Genomic DNA, 14,148 nt, shown 5'->3' on the forward strand with positions numbered 1-14,148 from the left:
ATTTCCTTGATGCTAATTTTGTCAGCTGTTGAATGATGAGTGTGTATGTAACACAGTAAGTACTCGCCTCTTTTGTGGTCAGAACCATACCAGTGTAGTTTCGTGGGCTTGAAATACTTGCACAAACGAGGCTGGATAAATCCCCATGATGCTGCGCTGCTTGGAGTGGTGTCTAAGAGGTAGTAGCTCCCCAGTGCCTCCACCCCTGTGTCCAAACAAGAATAAGATATCACACGGCTCACCAGACAAATGCTTTGTCATGATCCACGTAAGTCTTCACCCGCTGTGTCACCTCAGTCACCACAGAGGACAAATAGAAATGGAGAGAGAATGCCAGGTAGGTGAGTCCCAGCTGGGACATGCAGAAAAAATACCATTTTTCCCTCGCCCTCAAAACCTTGTGGATGTCTTGGTTGGTTCTATGGTTTAGTCAGTGTTTCGAGTGTCCACTGGGAAGCAGAGAGGAACATGATAGTAAGTATGGAGTGTGTGGGGGTCGGTGTCCAGGTGTTTCTGTGCTGAAGGGGTCATGAGATTTGTAGATTAACTGCCCTTGGAAACGCAGAGGCACGCAAACCTCTGTGTACTGGTGTGAAAGGAAGTACACCTGTACTCCAAGATTCTTGCATTGTGTATGTTTTGGTACATGCTGAGAGGAAGATTTATTTAGTTTGAAGACCAGGAAGGACAGGAAAGGACCAAAACCCAGAATCTAAACTGTGTTCTTCACAAATCATGGAACCATGGAACATCCATGCTGCAGAGGGCTTTTGAGATTCTCTAAGCCTCACGCCGTGTACGTGAAGAAATCCAGGCCCTCAGAGGGGAAGGGACTTGTCCAACTTAGTCCACGTCAGAGCTGAGATGAACCAGATCACCTAACTGCCCCGCTGCTGACTGTACCACATTACAAATCCTTATCCAATTTGTTTTTGGAAGCTATTTTAGAAGAGGCCCGCTTGCTGTGTTAGTTTTCTCTTCTAGCCAGTCAGGCCTACCGTGGGTTTTTTCTGCTTTATTTTGCTAGTGTTCTCAGAACATAGTAGCACCTTTGAAAATGCCAGTTACTTTTGGGACCCATAACAACTCCCAAAGATAGTGATGTCGATGTGATGTTTTCTACTTAAGATGCAATTCGCATTGTGGGTGTAAGTCTTTCAGATTTAGGGATGAATTATTCCACATTGATTTTTTTAAATGACGGTAGACTCCTAACTCAGCAGGCAGCCTCGAGTAATAGAGGTGTTGAGAAAAATTTCCATTTCATATTCCAAAGCTGCAATATGCAAGCTAGTAAATTTCTGATGTTACCCATGATAGAGAGTATCTTCTATGAAGTAGGCTATATTTCCAAGTCTACAAAGAAATGACTCTAAATAAATGTGTCTTTTATCTTGGTGTATGGATTGATTTCTTTATTATCTGTTTGCAGGGCATTCCGGAAAATGAAAGAAGAACCACCAAAGCAGAGAGTGCCTGGCTTTTCCGGATATGGTACAACTTTGATCATAAGTATCCTTAACTGAGGAGGAAAAATGGTAATGTGAACGTGGCCAGTTACAATTTAATGGAACAACTGTTGTGACTCTTCCCTTCCGGAAGTGGAATACAAAACCCACGTTTGGGCTTCCCTTTCCCCTTCAGTGGAGCGGATGGAGAAAGCTATTAAAGGAAACCCACACAAATGAATTGCCCTGAAAACCCACGAAACCAGTAGGGACTGGTTAGTGCAGAGGCTGGCTGTGAGAGGGGGGACTCAGGAGCCCTTACAATAGACTCTGTCCCATATATTGGTTTACTTATTGAGCAGTCGTGGTCTTTTACCTAATTTAGTGAATCTTGCAAAAGGTGTTTGTTGGTCCTTGTCAGTGCACTTGCTCTAGGGTCAAAGAGGAAAGGCTGCCTTAGGGAAAAGCATACGGATGAGATGGAAAACACAGAAATACTAGATACCTCAGTAGTCAGGGACAGGCCTGTTTTCTCTGACCTTTCAGAAGACTGGAAGATTCTCCCCTCCACTAAGGGTGCCAGTGTTTCCCTGTTTGCCAAATCTCTTTCTTCTCCTATCATAGTCGTCTTCTTCATACCTCTGCTTTGGATTGTGTTACGTCCTATGACCTGTTTAAATCATGCCTTTCAAAAAATATTTTATCTCTTACTATTTATTAAAATTAATTTCTTACTTGAAAATTGAACTAGAAAAAGGGACCACGGAGTTCTTTCAAGCTGAAGCTTATTAGTAAATGAATCAAAACCTGGTTCATGTTCTACTGAAGGCAATTTGGGACAACCATGTAAAAACTTTTCCCTTCCTTTTGACTTTCTGATGAAAGCCTTGAATATTTGAGAAAAATGCAGTTGGGGGGCCCTGGATGGCTCAGTTGGTTAAGCGTCTGACTCAATTTCGGATCAGGTCATGATCTTATGGTTCGTGAATTTGAGTCCCGTGTCAGACTCCGTGCTGACAGTGTGGAGCCTGCTTGGGATTCTCTCTCCCCCTCTCTCTCTCTGCCCCCCATCTTAAAAATAAATAAATAAACTTAAAGAAAAATGCACTTGGCACTTTTCGTTAGAAGCTACTACTTACTATATTCTGTTGGCTGGATTTTTATAATCACTTTTTGCAAGTACTCAAAATTAAATTGCTATATGGAAACAAGAATGCAATCATGTCTCTTGTATTAAGACTCCCAGTAGGAGATCCTGGCTCTTTAAAATTGTTTAATGATTATGTCACTACTTTTGGCTCCGTTTTCAGCATTTTGGGTATAAGCCACTCCCATATCTCTTGGGGCTTTTTCATCCCTCTAATTTAACAAAAATTGTTTAATATTTCCTGAATAAAATGTTTTATACATTTTCTGCATAATATACGTATAAAACAATCCTAATGTAGAGAAAGTGTAGAATGATAGTTTATTTTTCTGTGTATTCTTACAGAAGTAAACACCAAGATTTGACTCAGTACTACCCTTTTAAGCACTACTGGACTAAGACCCAGTAATTTTCATACCTAGTGCCCTAGTAAAATTAATCATTCACACTCTAGATCTCAGTTCCATTGTATAGCCAGATTATTTGTTGTAATGGAGATATATATACCTTAAATAATATATCCAAATCTTAAGCTTGTGACCTATGTATATGCCTCTGTGCTTGCTACCCATCTGAAGATATAGGGGCACCTGGGTGGCCCTCAGTTGGTTAAATGCCCAACTCTTGGTTTCGGCTCAGGTCATGATCTCACAGCTCATGGGTTTGAGCCCCACATTGGGCTTCTGTGCTGACAGCATAGAGCCTGCTTGAGATTCTCTCTATCCCTCTCTCTCTACCCCTTTCCTGCTTGTGATCACACGCTGTCTCTCTCTCTCACATAAATAAACTTAAAAAAAAATTAAAGATATATAGAAGATCTCCAGCACCCCAGAAGCTGGCCTGTTGTTCCCTTAGTGTCAGTAGTGCCTTCCCTGCCCCCCTCAAAGGGCAGCCACTCTTCTGATTTCTAGCAACATGGGTTTTCATCTTCAACTAAATGAAATCCTGTATTACATATTATTTTATGTCTTGCTTCTTTTCACTTAACAACGTGTAATTTATCCATATTGTTGCCAGTGCCAGTAATTCATTCTTGTTCATTGCTATGTGGTGTTCCACAGTGTGAATATACTACAGGGTTGTTTTTTGTTTTGTTTTGTTTTGTTTTTTCTCCAGCCGTTCCACTGTTGATAAACATTTGAGTCATTTCCCAGTTTGTGCTATTACAAAGTTAAACATCTATGTATGCATCCTTTGGTGAACACCAGCACTCCTTTCTGTTGAGTACATACCCAGGAGAAAAATTTAGGGCAAGTGTATTGTTGAGCTGGACTCGATCCTGGCAGCCAGTTTTCCAGAGTGGCTGTAACTGATTGACGCTCCCACCAGTGACTTAAGGGAGTGCCAGTTGTCCCGCACCTCCCCCAAAACTCGATCTTTAATCCACCTTTTAAATGTGAGCCATTTCAGTGGGTGTGTAGTGCTACCATATGTGGCTTAATTTGCAGTTCTCTGACGGCCAGTGAGGCCAGGCATCCCTTCATATATTTGTTGGCTACTTGGATGTCATTTTTTTTTTTTATGAAGCAGGGTCTGTTTAGTTCTTTTGCCCATTATTTGAGGCATCTTATCTTTTCCTTATTAACTTGTAGTTCTTTCTGTGTTACTGAATTGGGTTCTGTGTTGATTATACACACGATGACTATCTTCTCCCAGTCTGTAGCTCACCTTTTCATTTTCTTAATCCTATGTTGTGAAGGACAGAAATTCTTCATTTTAATGAGGTTTACTTTATTACTCTTTTCTTTTGGTTAGTGCTTTCATGTCTTGATAAATCTTTTATATCCCAAGGTCCTATGTTTTCTTCTAAAAGTGTGATTATCTTAGCTGTCACATTTAAGTCTTCGATCCGCCACAAGTCAATTTTTGTGTATGGTGTGAGGTATGGGTCAAGACCTACTTTTCTCCCATATGAGAATTCAGTTGACCCAGCACCATTTATTGAAAATGCTGTCCTTAACCTTCTTAATTGCTCTGGAGCCTTTGTTGTAAACCACTTGGCCATATAAGTGGAGGTCTGCCTCTGGACTTTCTTTTCTATTTGTCGTTTTTTCACATTAATATCACACTCTATTAGTTATTACACTTTGTAATAAATCTTGCTGTCCAATAAGGGAAAGCCTACAGGTTTGTTATTCCTTAGTATTGCCTTGGCTATTTTAGGCTCACTGCAGTTTCATCTAAATTTTAGAAACAGCTTGCCACTTTCCACACACACACACACACACACACACACACCCCAAGAAAACTTGCTGGCAATTCTTTGGGGTTTGTATTAAATCAATAGACGAATTTGGAGAGAACTGACATCTTAACAGTATTGAGTTTCGAATCCATGAACAGAGTATATCCCTCCATTTCTTTAGATCTTTAATTTCTCTCATTAATGTTTTATAGTTTTAAGTGCCAAGTCTTGCACATCTTTCATTATGTTACCCCTAAATATTTGATGCTATTGCAAATGATACTTTATTTTCTACTCATTTACTCTTAATATGTAGATATGTAATTGGGATTTTTATATGTTGACTTTGTATCCAGCAATCTTGTTAAGTTCACTTATTATTGAAGAGTTTATAGATTCTTTTTGATTTACTGTTCATAAAATCAAGTGAATAATAGTGTCTTATCTATTTTCTTTTCTAATTCCTTATATTTTCTTTTTTTACATCTTACTACACTGGCTGGACCTTTCCAGTACAAGGTTGAATATAAGCGGACATTTTGTCTTATTCCTGACCTCAGGAAGAAAATTTTCAATATTTCACCATTAAGTATGATATTAGCTGTAGGTTTTTGAGATAGCCTTTGTCAAATTAAGAATATCCGCTTCTATTTCTAGTTTGCCAAGAGTTTTTATCATGAACAGGTATTGAATATTACCAGATGAGTTTTCTGCATCAAATGAGATGATCATGTATTTGTTTTTTCTCCTTCAATCCGTCTTTGTGCTGATTTTCACTGATTGTGTTTTTTTTATGTTTATTCATTTTTGAGAGAGACAGGCAGACAGAGCATTAGTAGGGAGGGACAGAGAGAGAGGGAGACACAGAATAAGAAGCAGGCTCCAGGCTCTGAGGTGTCGGCACAGATTCTGATGTGGGGCTCGAACCCACAAACTGTGAGATCCTGACCTGAGCCAAAGTCGATGCCCAACTGACTGAGCCACTCAGGTGCCCCACTGATTGTTTGAATATTAAACCAGTCTTGCATTGCTGGAACAAATCTCACTTGGTCATGATATGTTATCCCATGTATGTACCATTGGATTTAGTTTACTAATCCTTTGTGTCTGATTTTTGTGTCTGTTTTCATGAGTGATACTGACTGGCTTGTGGGGTTTTTTTGTTTGTTTGTTTGTTTGTTTGTTTTTTTGTCATAATGCCCCTGTCAGGTATCGTTAACAAGATAACATGTTGGATTAACAAAATGAAGGGGGTAGAATTTTTCTCTTTTACTATTTTCTGGAGGATTGGTGGGGTTTTTTTTCCCTTAAATGCTGGGAAGATTTTACCGGTGAGGTCACCTGGGCCTGGAGTGTTTTGTCTGAGAAGGTTATTAATTTCTTTAATAGATACAGGACTATTCCTCATGTTTAAAATTTTTATTTCTTTATTTTGAGAGAGAGGATGATCAAGGGAGGGGCAGAGAGAGAGAGGGAGAGAAAGAATCCCAGGCAGGCTCTATGCTGTCAGTGCAGAGCCCCATGTGGGGCTTGATCTCACAAACTCTGAGATCATGACCTGAGCCGAAGTCAAGAGTCAGATGCCTAACTGACTGAGCTACCCAGGTGCCCAGACTATTCCTCATTTTTAATGTATATGTGTGTGTGTCTTTCTCCCATTCTCTCTACTTTTTCTTATGATTCCCTCTTGTTTTCTTCTGAGTATCACATATGTTACCATGTCTGTTTTTAGTTTTTGAAGATGAATGAATACTGAAATGAGGGTCTATGATAGAGGAACTCAACGATACATCATTTTTTAAACGTTTTTAGAATTGCATTTCCTTTGATACTAAGTTTCAACTCATTCGGGAGGCCAGCTGAACTCACAGTAAATGATTAAAACCATTTTTGTCACTATGTTCTGCAACCGAATATTTCATCTTTTTTCTCCTCTTACCACTCTTTACTTTCTTCCATATCTCCTTTGGTGCTAAATCAAGAGTGATTTTGTCTTCCGTTTGGCTTTAGTAAAATCAGAAAGGCACTAGGACGCCGTGGAAATGGCACTTGGAATCAAACCCGTCTGGGTTTGTGTATTGGTCCTTCCCTTTGCTTCACTGTGTGACTTCGGGCAGATCACTGATTTCTCTGAGCCTCGCTTTCCATTTCTGCGAAACAGAGGTCATCACAAACTCTCCCTTGGCTATCTCACGGGCGTATAACATGGTGACAAAATGAGCGACATAAATGAAAGCCCTTTGCTCCCCTCCGAAGTGGCAGGTACGCAGCGAGGGCGGTTGTGATCAAAGGGGTGGCTCTTTTGAATTTGTGAAGAACGGAACCCGGCTCTTCCTTAACCAGCACAGCTACCTGAAGCCTCTGCTGACGCACAGCGGGCCTCCCCTCACCACCACGCTCCCCGCCTGCTGCGGGCCCATCGCGCGATGCCTGACCAGCCCCCAAGCTTATGAGGTAAGTTGTTTTTAATCCACAAGCGAAGTTCTTCATGAAGTGAAATTCTTCCGCTCTGTGGACGGGTCGCTGGTTTGATTTTGCTCTGCTTGCCTCTGACGTACAGAATCCACAAGAGGGACTAGAAGTATAGTTTGCTCAGCCAGAAAATACACCGAAATCCGCAGCCACCATTCACAGTCTTTGAAACGTCATTTGAAAACAGATACGGCGCGTTCCCTCACCTTACTGTCCGTGATTTTAGTACATGGTTCTGGTCCCGTGCCGGTTTTCATGTATTCGCGGTATGTGGCCTGAGCTCGGTGTCACCTCTGAGCTAGAGGTGTCCTGTTTTCCCCTACGAACTAGAGCGGCCGCAGACGTGTTGAGAGGACTGACGCGGCAAACTTTGATATCCCTGCAGCGCGCCAGATGGTCTCGTACTTGAAACCTGCCAGCGTTTGAGGATCAGCGAGCATTTATCTACCCGTGTTCCACATTGCTAGGATATGCCAGCATATCTACATATAATCGAGATTCCAGGTTTTTTTCCTTAGCTACCGACACATGATTGGTGGTGCGGCAAGTGCTGCAACACGGAAAGAAACGGCCAGTGCTAACCAGCCTTTATTTGGAAATACGAACCTCTTATTTTTCGAGTTCTTTTTTTTTTTTTAATTTGCTTCTAACCCAACCCTTCAGAAATAATCTGTGGCATCGCATAAAGTGCCCACGTTAACGAAACCCACCAACTTGACCACTGTGATGCAACACCATGAGTAGAGAGGCCAGGCAGCGGTGAAGCAGTGTAGACCCGCAGCCTTCCGTTCCCTACGGCCTCCTCTGTGGCACGTGAGAGCAGACCCCCCAGGGAATGGACCGGAAGAGGAGTCTTGAGGGGGGTGGCACCAGCAGGGAGGGCCGCCCCACAGCTTTGTGTTCCGCTGAGTCCGTGTACACTTCTGACAGACTGTGCCTCGTGCGGCGGGGACACGCGTGTTGTCTCGCCTCTCTCCCCCGCATCTCCCGGGCTCCCTTTCGAGCGGCCTCCTTCCCCTCTGTGCCCTGTCAGTCCACGAGGCCCTGTGCAGAGGGGACAGCCAGCTTCGTCAGTCCAGTCAGGGAGCATCGGCTCGTGGATTCCAGAGACCTGCTCACTGTCACCAGAAGCCACGAGTTCCCCAACAACCGCGTGCCCTGTGGAATATAGCTAAACACAACATGATCGTGTTCGTTTCCCGGGGCTGCCATAACAAAGTACCGCAAACCTCATGGTTCACCAGAAATGTATTGTCTCATAGTTCTGGAGGCTTGATGTCTGAGGTCAAAGTGTGGGCAGTGTTGGCTTCTTCTGAGGGCTGGGAGGAAGAGCCTGCTCCAGGCCTCTCCCCAGCTTCTGCTGGTTTGCCGGCAGTCTTTGGTGTTCCTTACTTACAGATGCACCGCATGGATCTCTGTCTTCATCTTTTTTAAAAATATTTTTTACGTCGATTCATTTTTGAGAGAGACAGAGCGTGAGCAGGGGAGGGGCAGAGAGAGAGGGAGACACAGAATCCAAAGCAGGCTCCAGGCTCTGAGCCATCAGCACAGAGCCCGACGTGGGGCTCGAGCCCACGAACTGTGAGATCATGACCTGAGCTGAAGTCAGATGCTTAACTGACTGAGCCACCCAGGCGCCCCTCTGTCTTCGTCTTCACACGACGTTCTGTGTGTGTGTGTGTGTGTGTGGCCAAATTTCCCCATTTTTAAGGACACCCACCAGTCCTATGGGATCAGGGCCCACACTAATGACCTCATCTTAATTTGATTATCTGAAAAGACCCTATTTCCATATAATGTCACATTCACAGGGACTCAAGGTTAGGATTTCAACATCTTTTGCGGGGGGATATAATGTAACCCATAACAACCATAAAGCTTAACTTTTAATGTTATTTTTCATTGTTCTCAACTACTTTTTTAGTTATAAAAGTTAACATACTGTGGCCAAGGGGCGCCTGGGTGGCTCAGTCGGTTAAGCATTCGACTTCGGCTCAGGTCATGATCTTGTGTGGTTCATGGGTTCGAGCCCCACATCGGGCTCTGTGCTGCCGGCTCAGAGCCTGGAGCCTGCTTTGGGTTCTGTGCCTCCCTCTCTCTCTGCCCCTGCCCCACTCGTAATCTGTCTCTCTCAAAAATAAACGTAAAAAAAAAACATACTTATGGCCAAATAGTGTGGAATAGACAATACAAAATATCGAAGTCCCCTCATCCCACATACGTCTCCCCCGCAGAGGCAGTCTTTACGAAGGATTTATTGTGTGTACTTCCTAATCTGTTTTATCCGCATAAACTTATACATGTGTGTATAGCTTTGTTACTGGCTTACACAAATGAGATCACAACTGCATCGTCCTGCTACTTGGGTTGTTCACTTACTGATACATCGTGGCCACCTTTTGAGGAGTCCATGAGAACCCATTGCCTTCTCTTTATTCATGGCTGCATAGTGCTTGCACCAACATTGACTTAATCATCCGCCTTTGGCTAGACCTTTAAGTTGTTTCCTTTTCTTTCTTTGTTATTACAAGTAATGTTTATAGTAGAAGGCAGGGGCGTTTATTCCTTCCTGCCTCTCCTGGTATGGTAAACGTTCTTGTTACATATGAATTTATCCAAGTACATGTAAAGGTATATAAAATAGATCTTAAAGGTTAAATTGCTGGGGCAAAAAGCATATACATTTTAAAATTTGGTAGACATTGGCCCAAACCTCAACCTTAATGAAGACCTTAGAAGGTGCTCAAGAGCCCCACTGACGCGTGAAGGCGCCACAACTTCGTTGGAAGTATTGCTCAGTGAGGGGGTAGACGCTGCTCAGACTTAGCCTTTGAACTTGTATCGGGCAGAAGGGGATTATGGTCGGTTGGTGGAGCGGGCTTGTTTGGGTTTTGATTCACGTATCTTCGAGTGGGCAAATTTCCACTTGAAAATTAAAGTTGTAAATTTAAAAAAAAGTTAAAAATTTTTTTTAAAAATTAAAGATGTTTTAAATTTGCGTCTAACAGCCTCCTCGGTCTATGTTAGACAAATTTTAAGATTTTTAAACACACAGCTTAGAAGAGCTGGATGTAAGCCGCTTCTATCAGCCTGTGCACACGTACATTTTTTTCATTGACCAAAATGGCATTATATGTATGCTTGATTTTTCCCCCTTTTGTAGAACGTTATTTAATTATACTTTTGTGGCCACAAAGTCTCCGTTACAACCGAGGCTTATTGAGCTGGTAGACAAATACGCAGAGAGGGTTTAACATATTTGGGGGTATTCTTTTATTAGGCATTGTTAATACAGAAGTTAAAAGCTTCACTTATATAAACCCATTCAGTAATCCATTAAACTAACATTTGGAGAATACTTTCTGTGTGCCCTGAACCGTCAGGTGGCTGGATCAGGGCAGAGAAGGGGCTCAGAGGCTGGTGTGGGATATGCCGAGCAGACCAGTGCACGCGCGGTTCTGGTACACGGGTAAAGGCCGCTGCAGGGAGAGGGCGAAGTACAGGATGCTAGGAGAGAACACAGGAGGCACGCCTAAGCCCACTTGGCAAGGTCAAGGAAGACTCCTAGCAGAAAGGGACTTTATTTTAAGCTGAGACCTCAGTGATAGGCTCTAGTCACAGGAAGGAAGGCGGGGGAGACGGGAGATAAGGGAAAGCGTGAGCGATTGGGCCACCTGTCAGCGGTTCAGATGGCAGGCACACGGTGGGGTGGTTGGAGTGGGTGAGGCAGTTGCAGCAGAGGGTGAAGGGTCTGGGTCACGAGGAGTCATTAAGGTAAGGACTGTAGGCCTTCTGAAGGCAGCAGGCTGGTGCTGGAGAGTTTTAAATAGGGAATCCTTGAAAAGTCTTCCATTGGAAATGTTTCTTGAGTCGCACAGCAATTCTTAAGACTTATTTTATTTGCATTTAGAACCAGGAGCAGTTGAAAGACGATGACTCCGATCTCATTCTCAATGATGGCGACATTAGTTTGACGTATGGGGATTCTACTGTGAACACCGAATCAGGAACATCCGGTGCCCCTAGGAGGTTTATGGGAAATAGTTCAGAAGATGCCTTGGATCGGGAGCTCTCATTTGGGGACCACGAACTGGTCATTCGGGGAACACGCTTGGTTCTTCCCATGGATGATTCTGAACCCCCATTAAATTTGTTAGATAATACGAGACACAGTCCGGCCTAAGCTTACTAATACTCACTTAGTGATTTGTAAAATTTGCACATGTGATTGTGAAGAAATTTGTACTACCTAAAAAGTCCCAGTGCATGTCTCTGAATGTTTAAGCTATATAAATGCTCTTTATATGGCATCGAGAGAATATAAATATCCTGTACAAGGCAGATTGTGAACAAACTATTCCTTTATGTTTCATTGGCTGCACTATGTAGACTGGATCTGTTTTAGAAAAAAGTTATTTTCACAGTGATGTTGTGTGTTCCGTTAGCTTTACGTCTCAGTTAAAGTATAAAAAGTGACACACGTACTCTTTCTCACACTTACCCGATACTTAACCAGAGTACCAAGTTCTTGTGCCGTGAATTAATTTTGTTTTGTGGGAGGGGAGGGAGAGGAAAGAGGGCGTGTTATTTCTGGGGAAGCCCAGGGAGGAGAGAAACAAGCACGTGTTCGTTGCTCCTGCCTTGGATGTGACCTTTTTCTTTCTTTTTTCTCCGGTGGCCTGTTGTGGCATTAGAGGCTGAGGGTGTTCAGATCTTGCCCCGCTGGGCTTGGGAGTGAAATGGGCGAGGTGGGGGGCGCTTTCCCCCCTCACCGTGAAAGAACAGATTCATTGACACTGGTGTTCGGAAAAGACATCCAAGGCTTCGTTACTTTTCTCCCAGACCAAGACCGTAGGAAGGCGTCGCGTTATCCGGCCAGCTTAGCCAAAAGTACGGGTGTTCATAGTTCAGGGCACGTGGTTTCCGTTGGCAGGGGCAGGGGCAGAGCGCACGAAGGGAGTAAAGGGGTGGGGGGTGGTCTTTCGGAGATCTCTCTTCCCAAATGTGTAAATATTCAATACCAGATAAGTTTAAATAAGAAACTCAGTTGCTGCTTACTTTTTGATTATAAACTTGATCTGTATAGCAAGCTTTGTGGTCAGATGTTTTTATATCAATTTAAATTGCTGCTCTTTAGCAGCCAAACAGGAGCAAAATGTAAAATTTTTGAACTTACTGTGTCTAATTGTCAGTCGTTAGTCTGCAGTTGATGTTAAAAGTTAATTTATGACTCCATGATCGTTGCCACACTACATCAAAGTCCGTCGTAAAGAACCGCGCTGCCCTGGAGCTTATCATAAGGGCAGTGGCTTCTTTATGTGCACCGGCGGTAGTTGTCTTAGTTTTCATGCGACTTTTTAATATGAAATGCCCAAGCTGCCATGTGTGGGTGTGTGTGTGGTGTGGTGGGTTTTGTTTTTGTTTTTGTTTTTGTTTTTGTTTTTTCAAGGAAGAGTACATAGCAACTTCCCATTTCCTACTGAGACAATGAAAGATTCTACTTTGTAATGCTGAAAACACCTGCAGGTGCGTTGAACGCTTAGAAGGGGGTTAGTCTCTGATGTCGATCCTGACCTGTTAAGGTTTCAGAAGAAAAATACGAGCTCTTGTGGGTCTTTCCCCCCTCGGGTCTGAGTAGCATTGCCTTAAATCTTCCCCAATTCGCAAAATTGATTTGTTTACGTGATACTAAAATTTTCCAGCCAAAAATCTCTTTTCCGAGCAAAATATTCTCCCCCAGGTAGCTGTACTGTTGCAAACACTCCTGGAGATTTTAAGGGAATTCCCCCGTTGTACCCTTGAGTGGCAGCTCTAACTGTTGGCATAGATAGCCATTTGTTATGTGGTGGTACCGACTTTCCTGCTATGCAGGAACCCCGCGAAGTGTGCATTTTATATAATGTGTGCCTCTTCATGCAGTCTCTGATTCTTGCTAATGTGTGTTTGAGGGGCTTTGAACTTCAGCATCATTTACCCACGCAGTTATTCAAGTTGTAAAAGGTCATACAAAAAATGAACAACTACCTTTTATATTCTGTCAGGTTACTGAGCTCACTTCATGAAAATGGCTGTAAATACTTAGCATGACAAATTCAGTAACTCGTCTCTTTCAGCATGCATAAGACTTTTTCTTAGGGAAACCGATACAGCTTGAGTCAACTGAATCTGCCTTCGTGCTGTATCAGAGGGGAACCAAGCCTTCTGTGCTGACGTCAGCATCTGGAAGATTCTCCTCTCCTCTGATCTGTGTGCGCATCTCCAAGCAAAGAAGAAAACACAAACTGTGCTCTCATACCCATTGGTTTTAGACAACCTGAGTGAACTTGAATGAAGGACAGTCTGAGTTACCATCACGCACAAGTAGAGCTGCTCTCGGACTTGCTGTTCTGTTCTTTGTGAACCCTACACGTTTGAATGACTCAAACATTGCATCTTTTAAAGTTATTTTGTAAGGTTCCTTGGCATCTATCCTCCTTGTCTGTGTTTGGCAATGTGCTGTTAAAGAAATAGACTTAATCTGTATGTATTTTTTGTTTTCCCTTGCAGTACTTGGACAGATGTTATAGTGGTTTCTTTTAGGAAAATCTGTCATTAAAAAAAATTATAGCCTTGCAAATAACCAGTCACCGTATTTGAGTCACAGTTTATTCTAGCGAGAAAGCAGTAAAGAGTACTGACTTCATTTATTTTTCTACCTATACACCTACTGGGAAAGCAGGAAAGACTGATGTTTAATAAAAGAACAAACAGAAACCTACCAGAACGTAACGTATGGGGTTGCCAATTGGGGGGGGGGGCGGCTTATGGGTAAGGCTGGACATATTTGCTTATGCTCACGATTGAACCATTTAACAAATGGCAGTCAAATTAACAATTCGACTCAGGGCAGTCGAATT

General features: G+C 42.9%; 1 protein-coding gene across 4 annotated transcripts in view; it reads left to right on the forward strand.

Moving 5' to 3' along the window:
- SLC9A6 (solute carrier family 9 member A6) overlaps window positions 1–13,871 on the forward strand; it is a 53,939-nt gene extending 40,068 nt beyond the window's left edge. For all 4 annotated transcript variants that reach the window (XM_042974148.1, XM_042974150.1, XM_007098490.3 and 1 more), the window contains 3 exons: window positions 1,433–1,512; window positions 7,129–7,234; window positions 11,163–13,871. In XM_042974148.1, coding sequence (XP_042830082.1) covers window positions 1,433–1,512; window positions 7,129–7,234; window positions 11,163–11,435 — 459 coding nt within the window. In that variant the 3' untranslated portion in view covers window positions 11,436–13,871. The remainder of the gene's footprint in view (window positions 1–1,432; window positions 1,513–7,128; window positions 7,235–11,162) is intronic.
- Window positions 13,872–14,148: the final 277 nt, after the last annotated feature.

The sequence above is a fragment of the Panthera tigris genome, chromosome X, assembly GCF_018350195.1.
Source record: "Panthera tigris isolate Pti1 chromosome X, P.tigris_Pti1_mat1.1, whole genome shotgun sequence".
Lineage (NCBI taxonomy): Eukaryota > Metazoa > Chordata > Mammalia > Carnivora > Felidae > Panthera > Panthera tigris.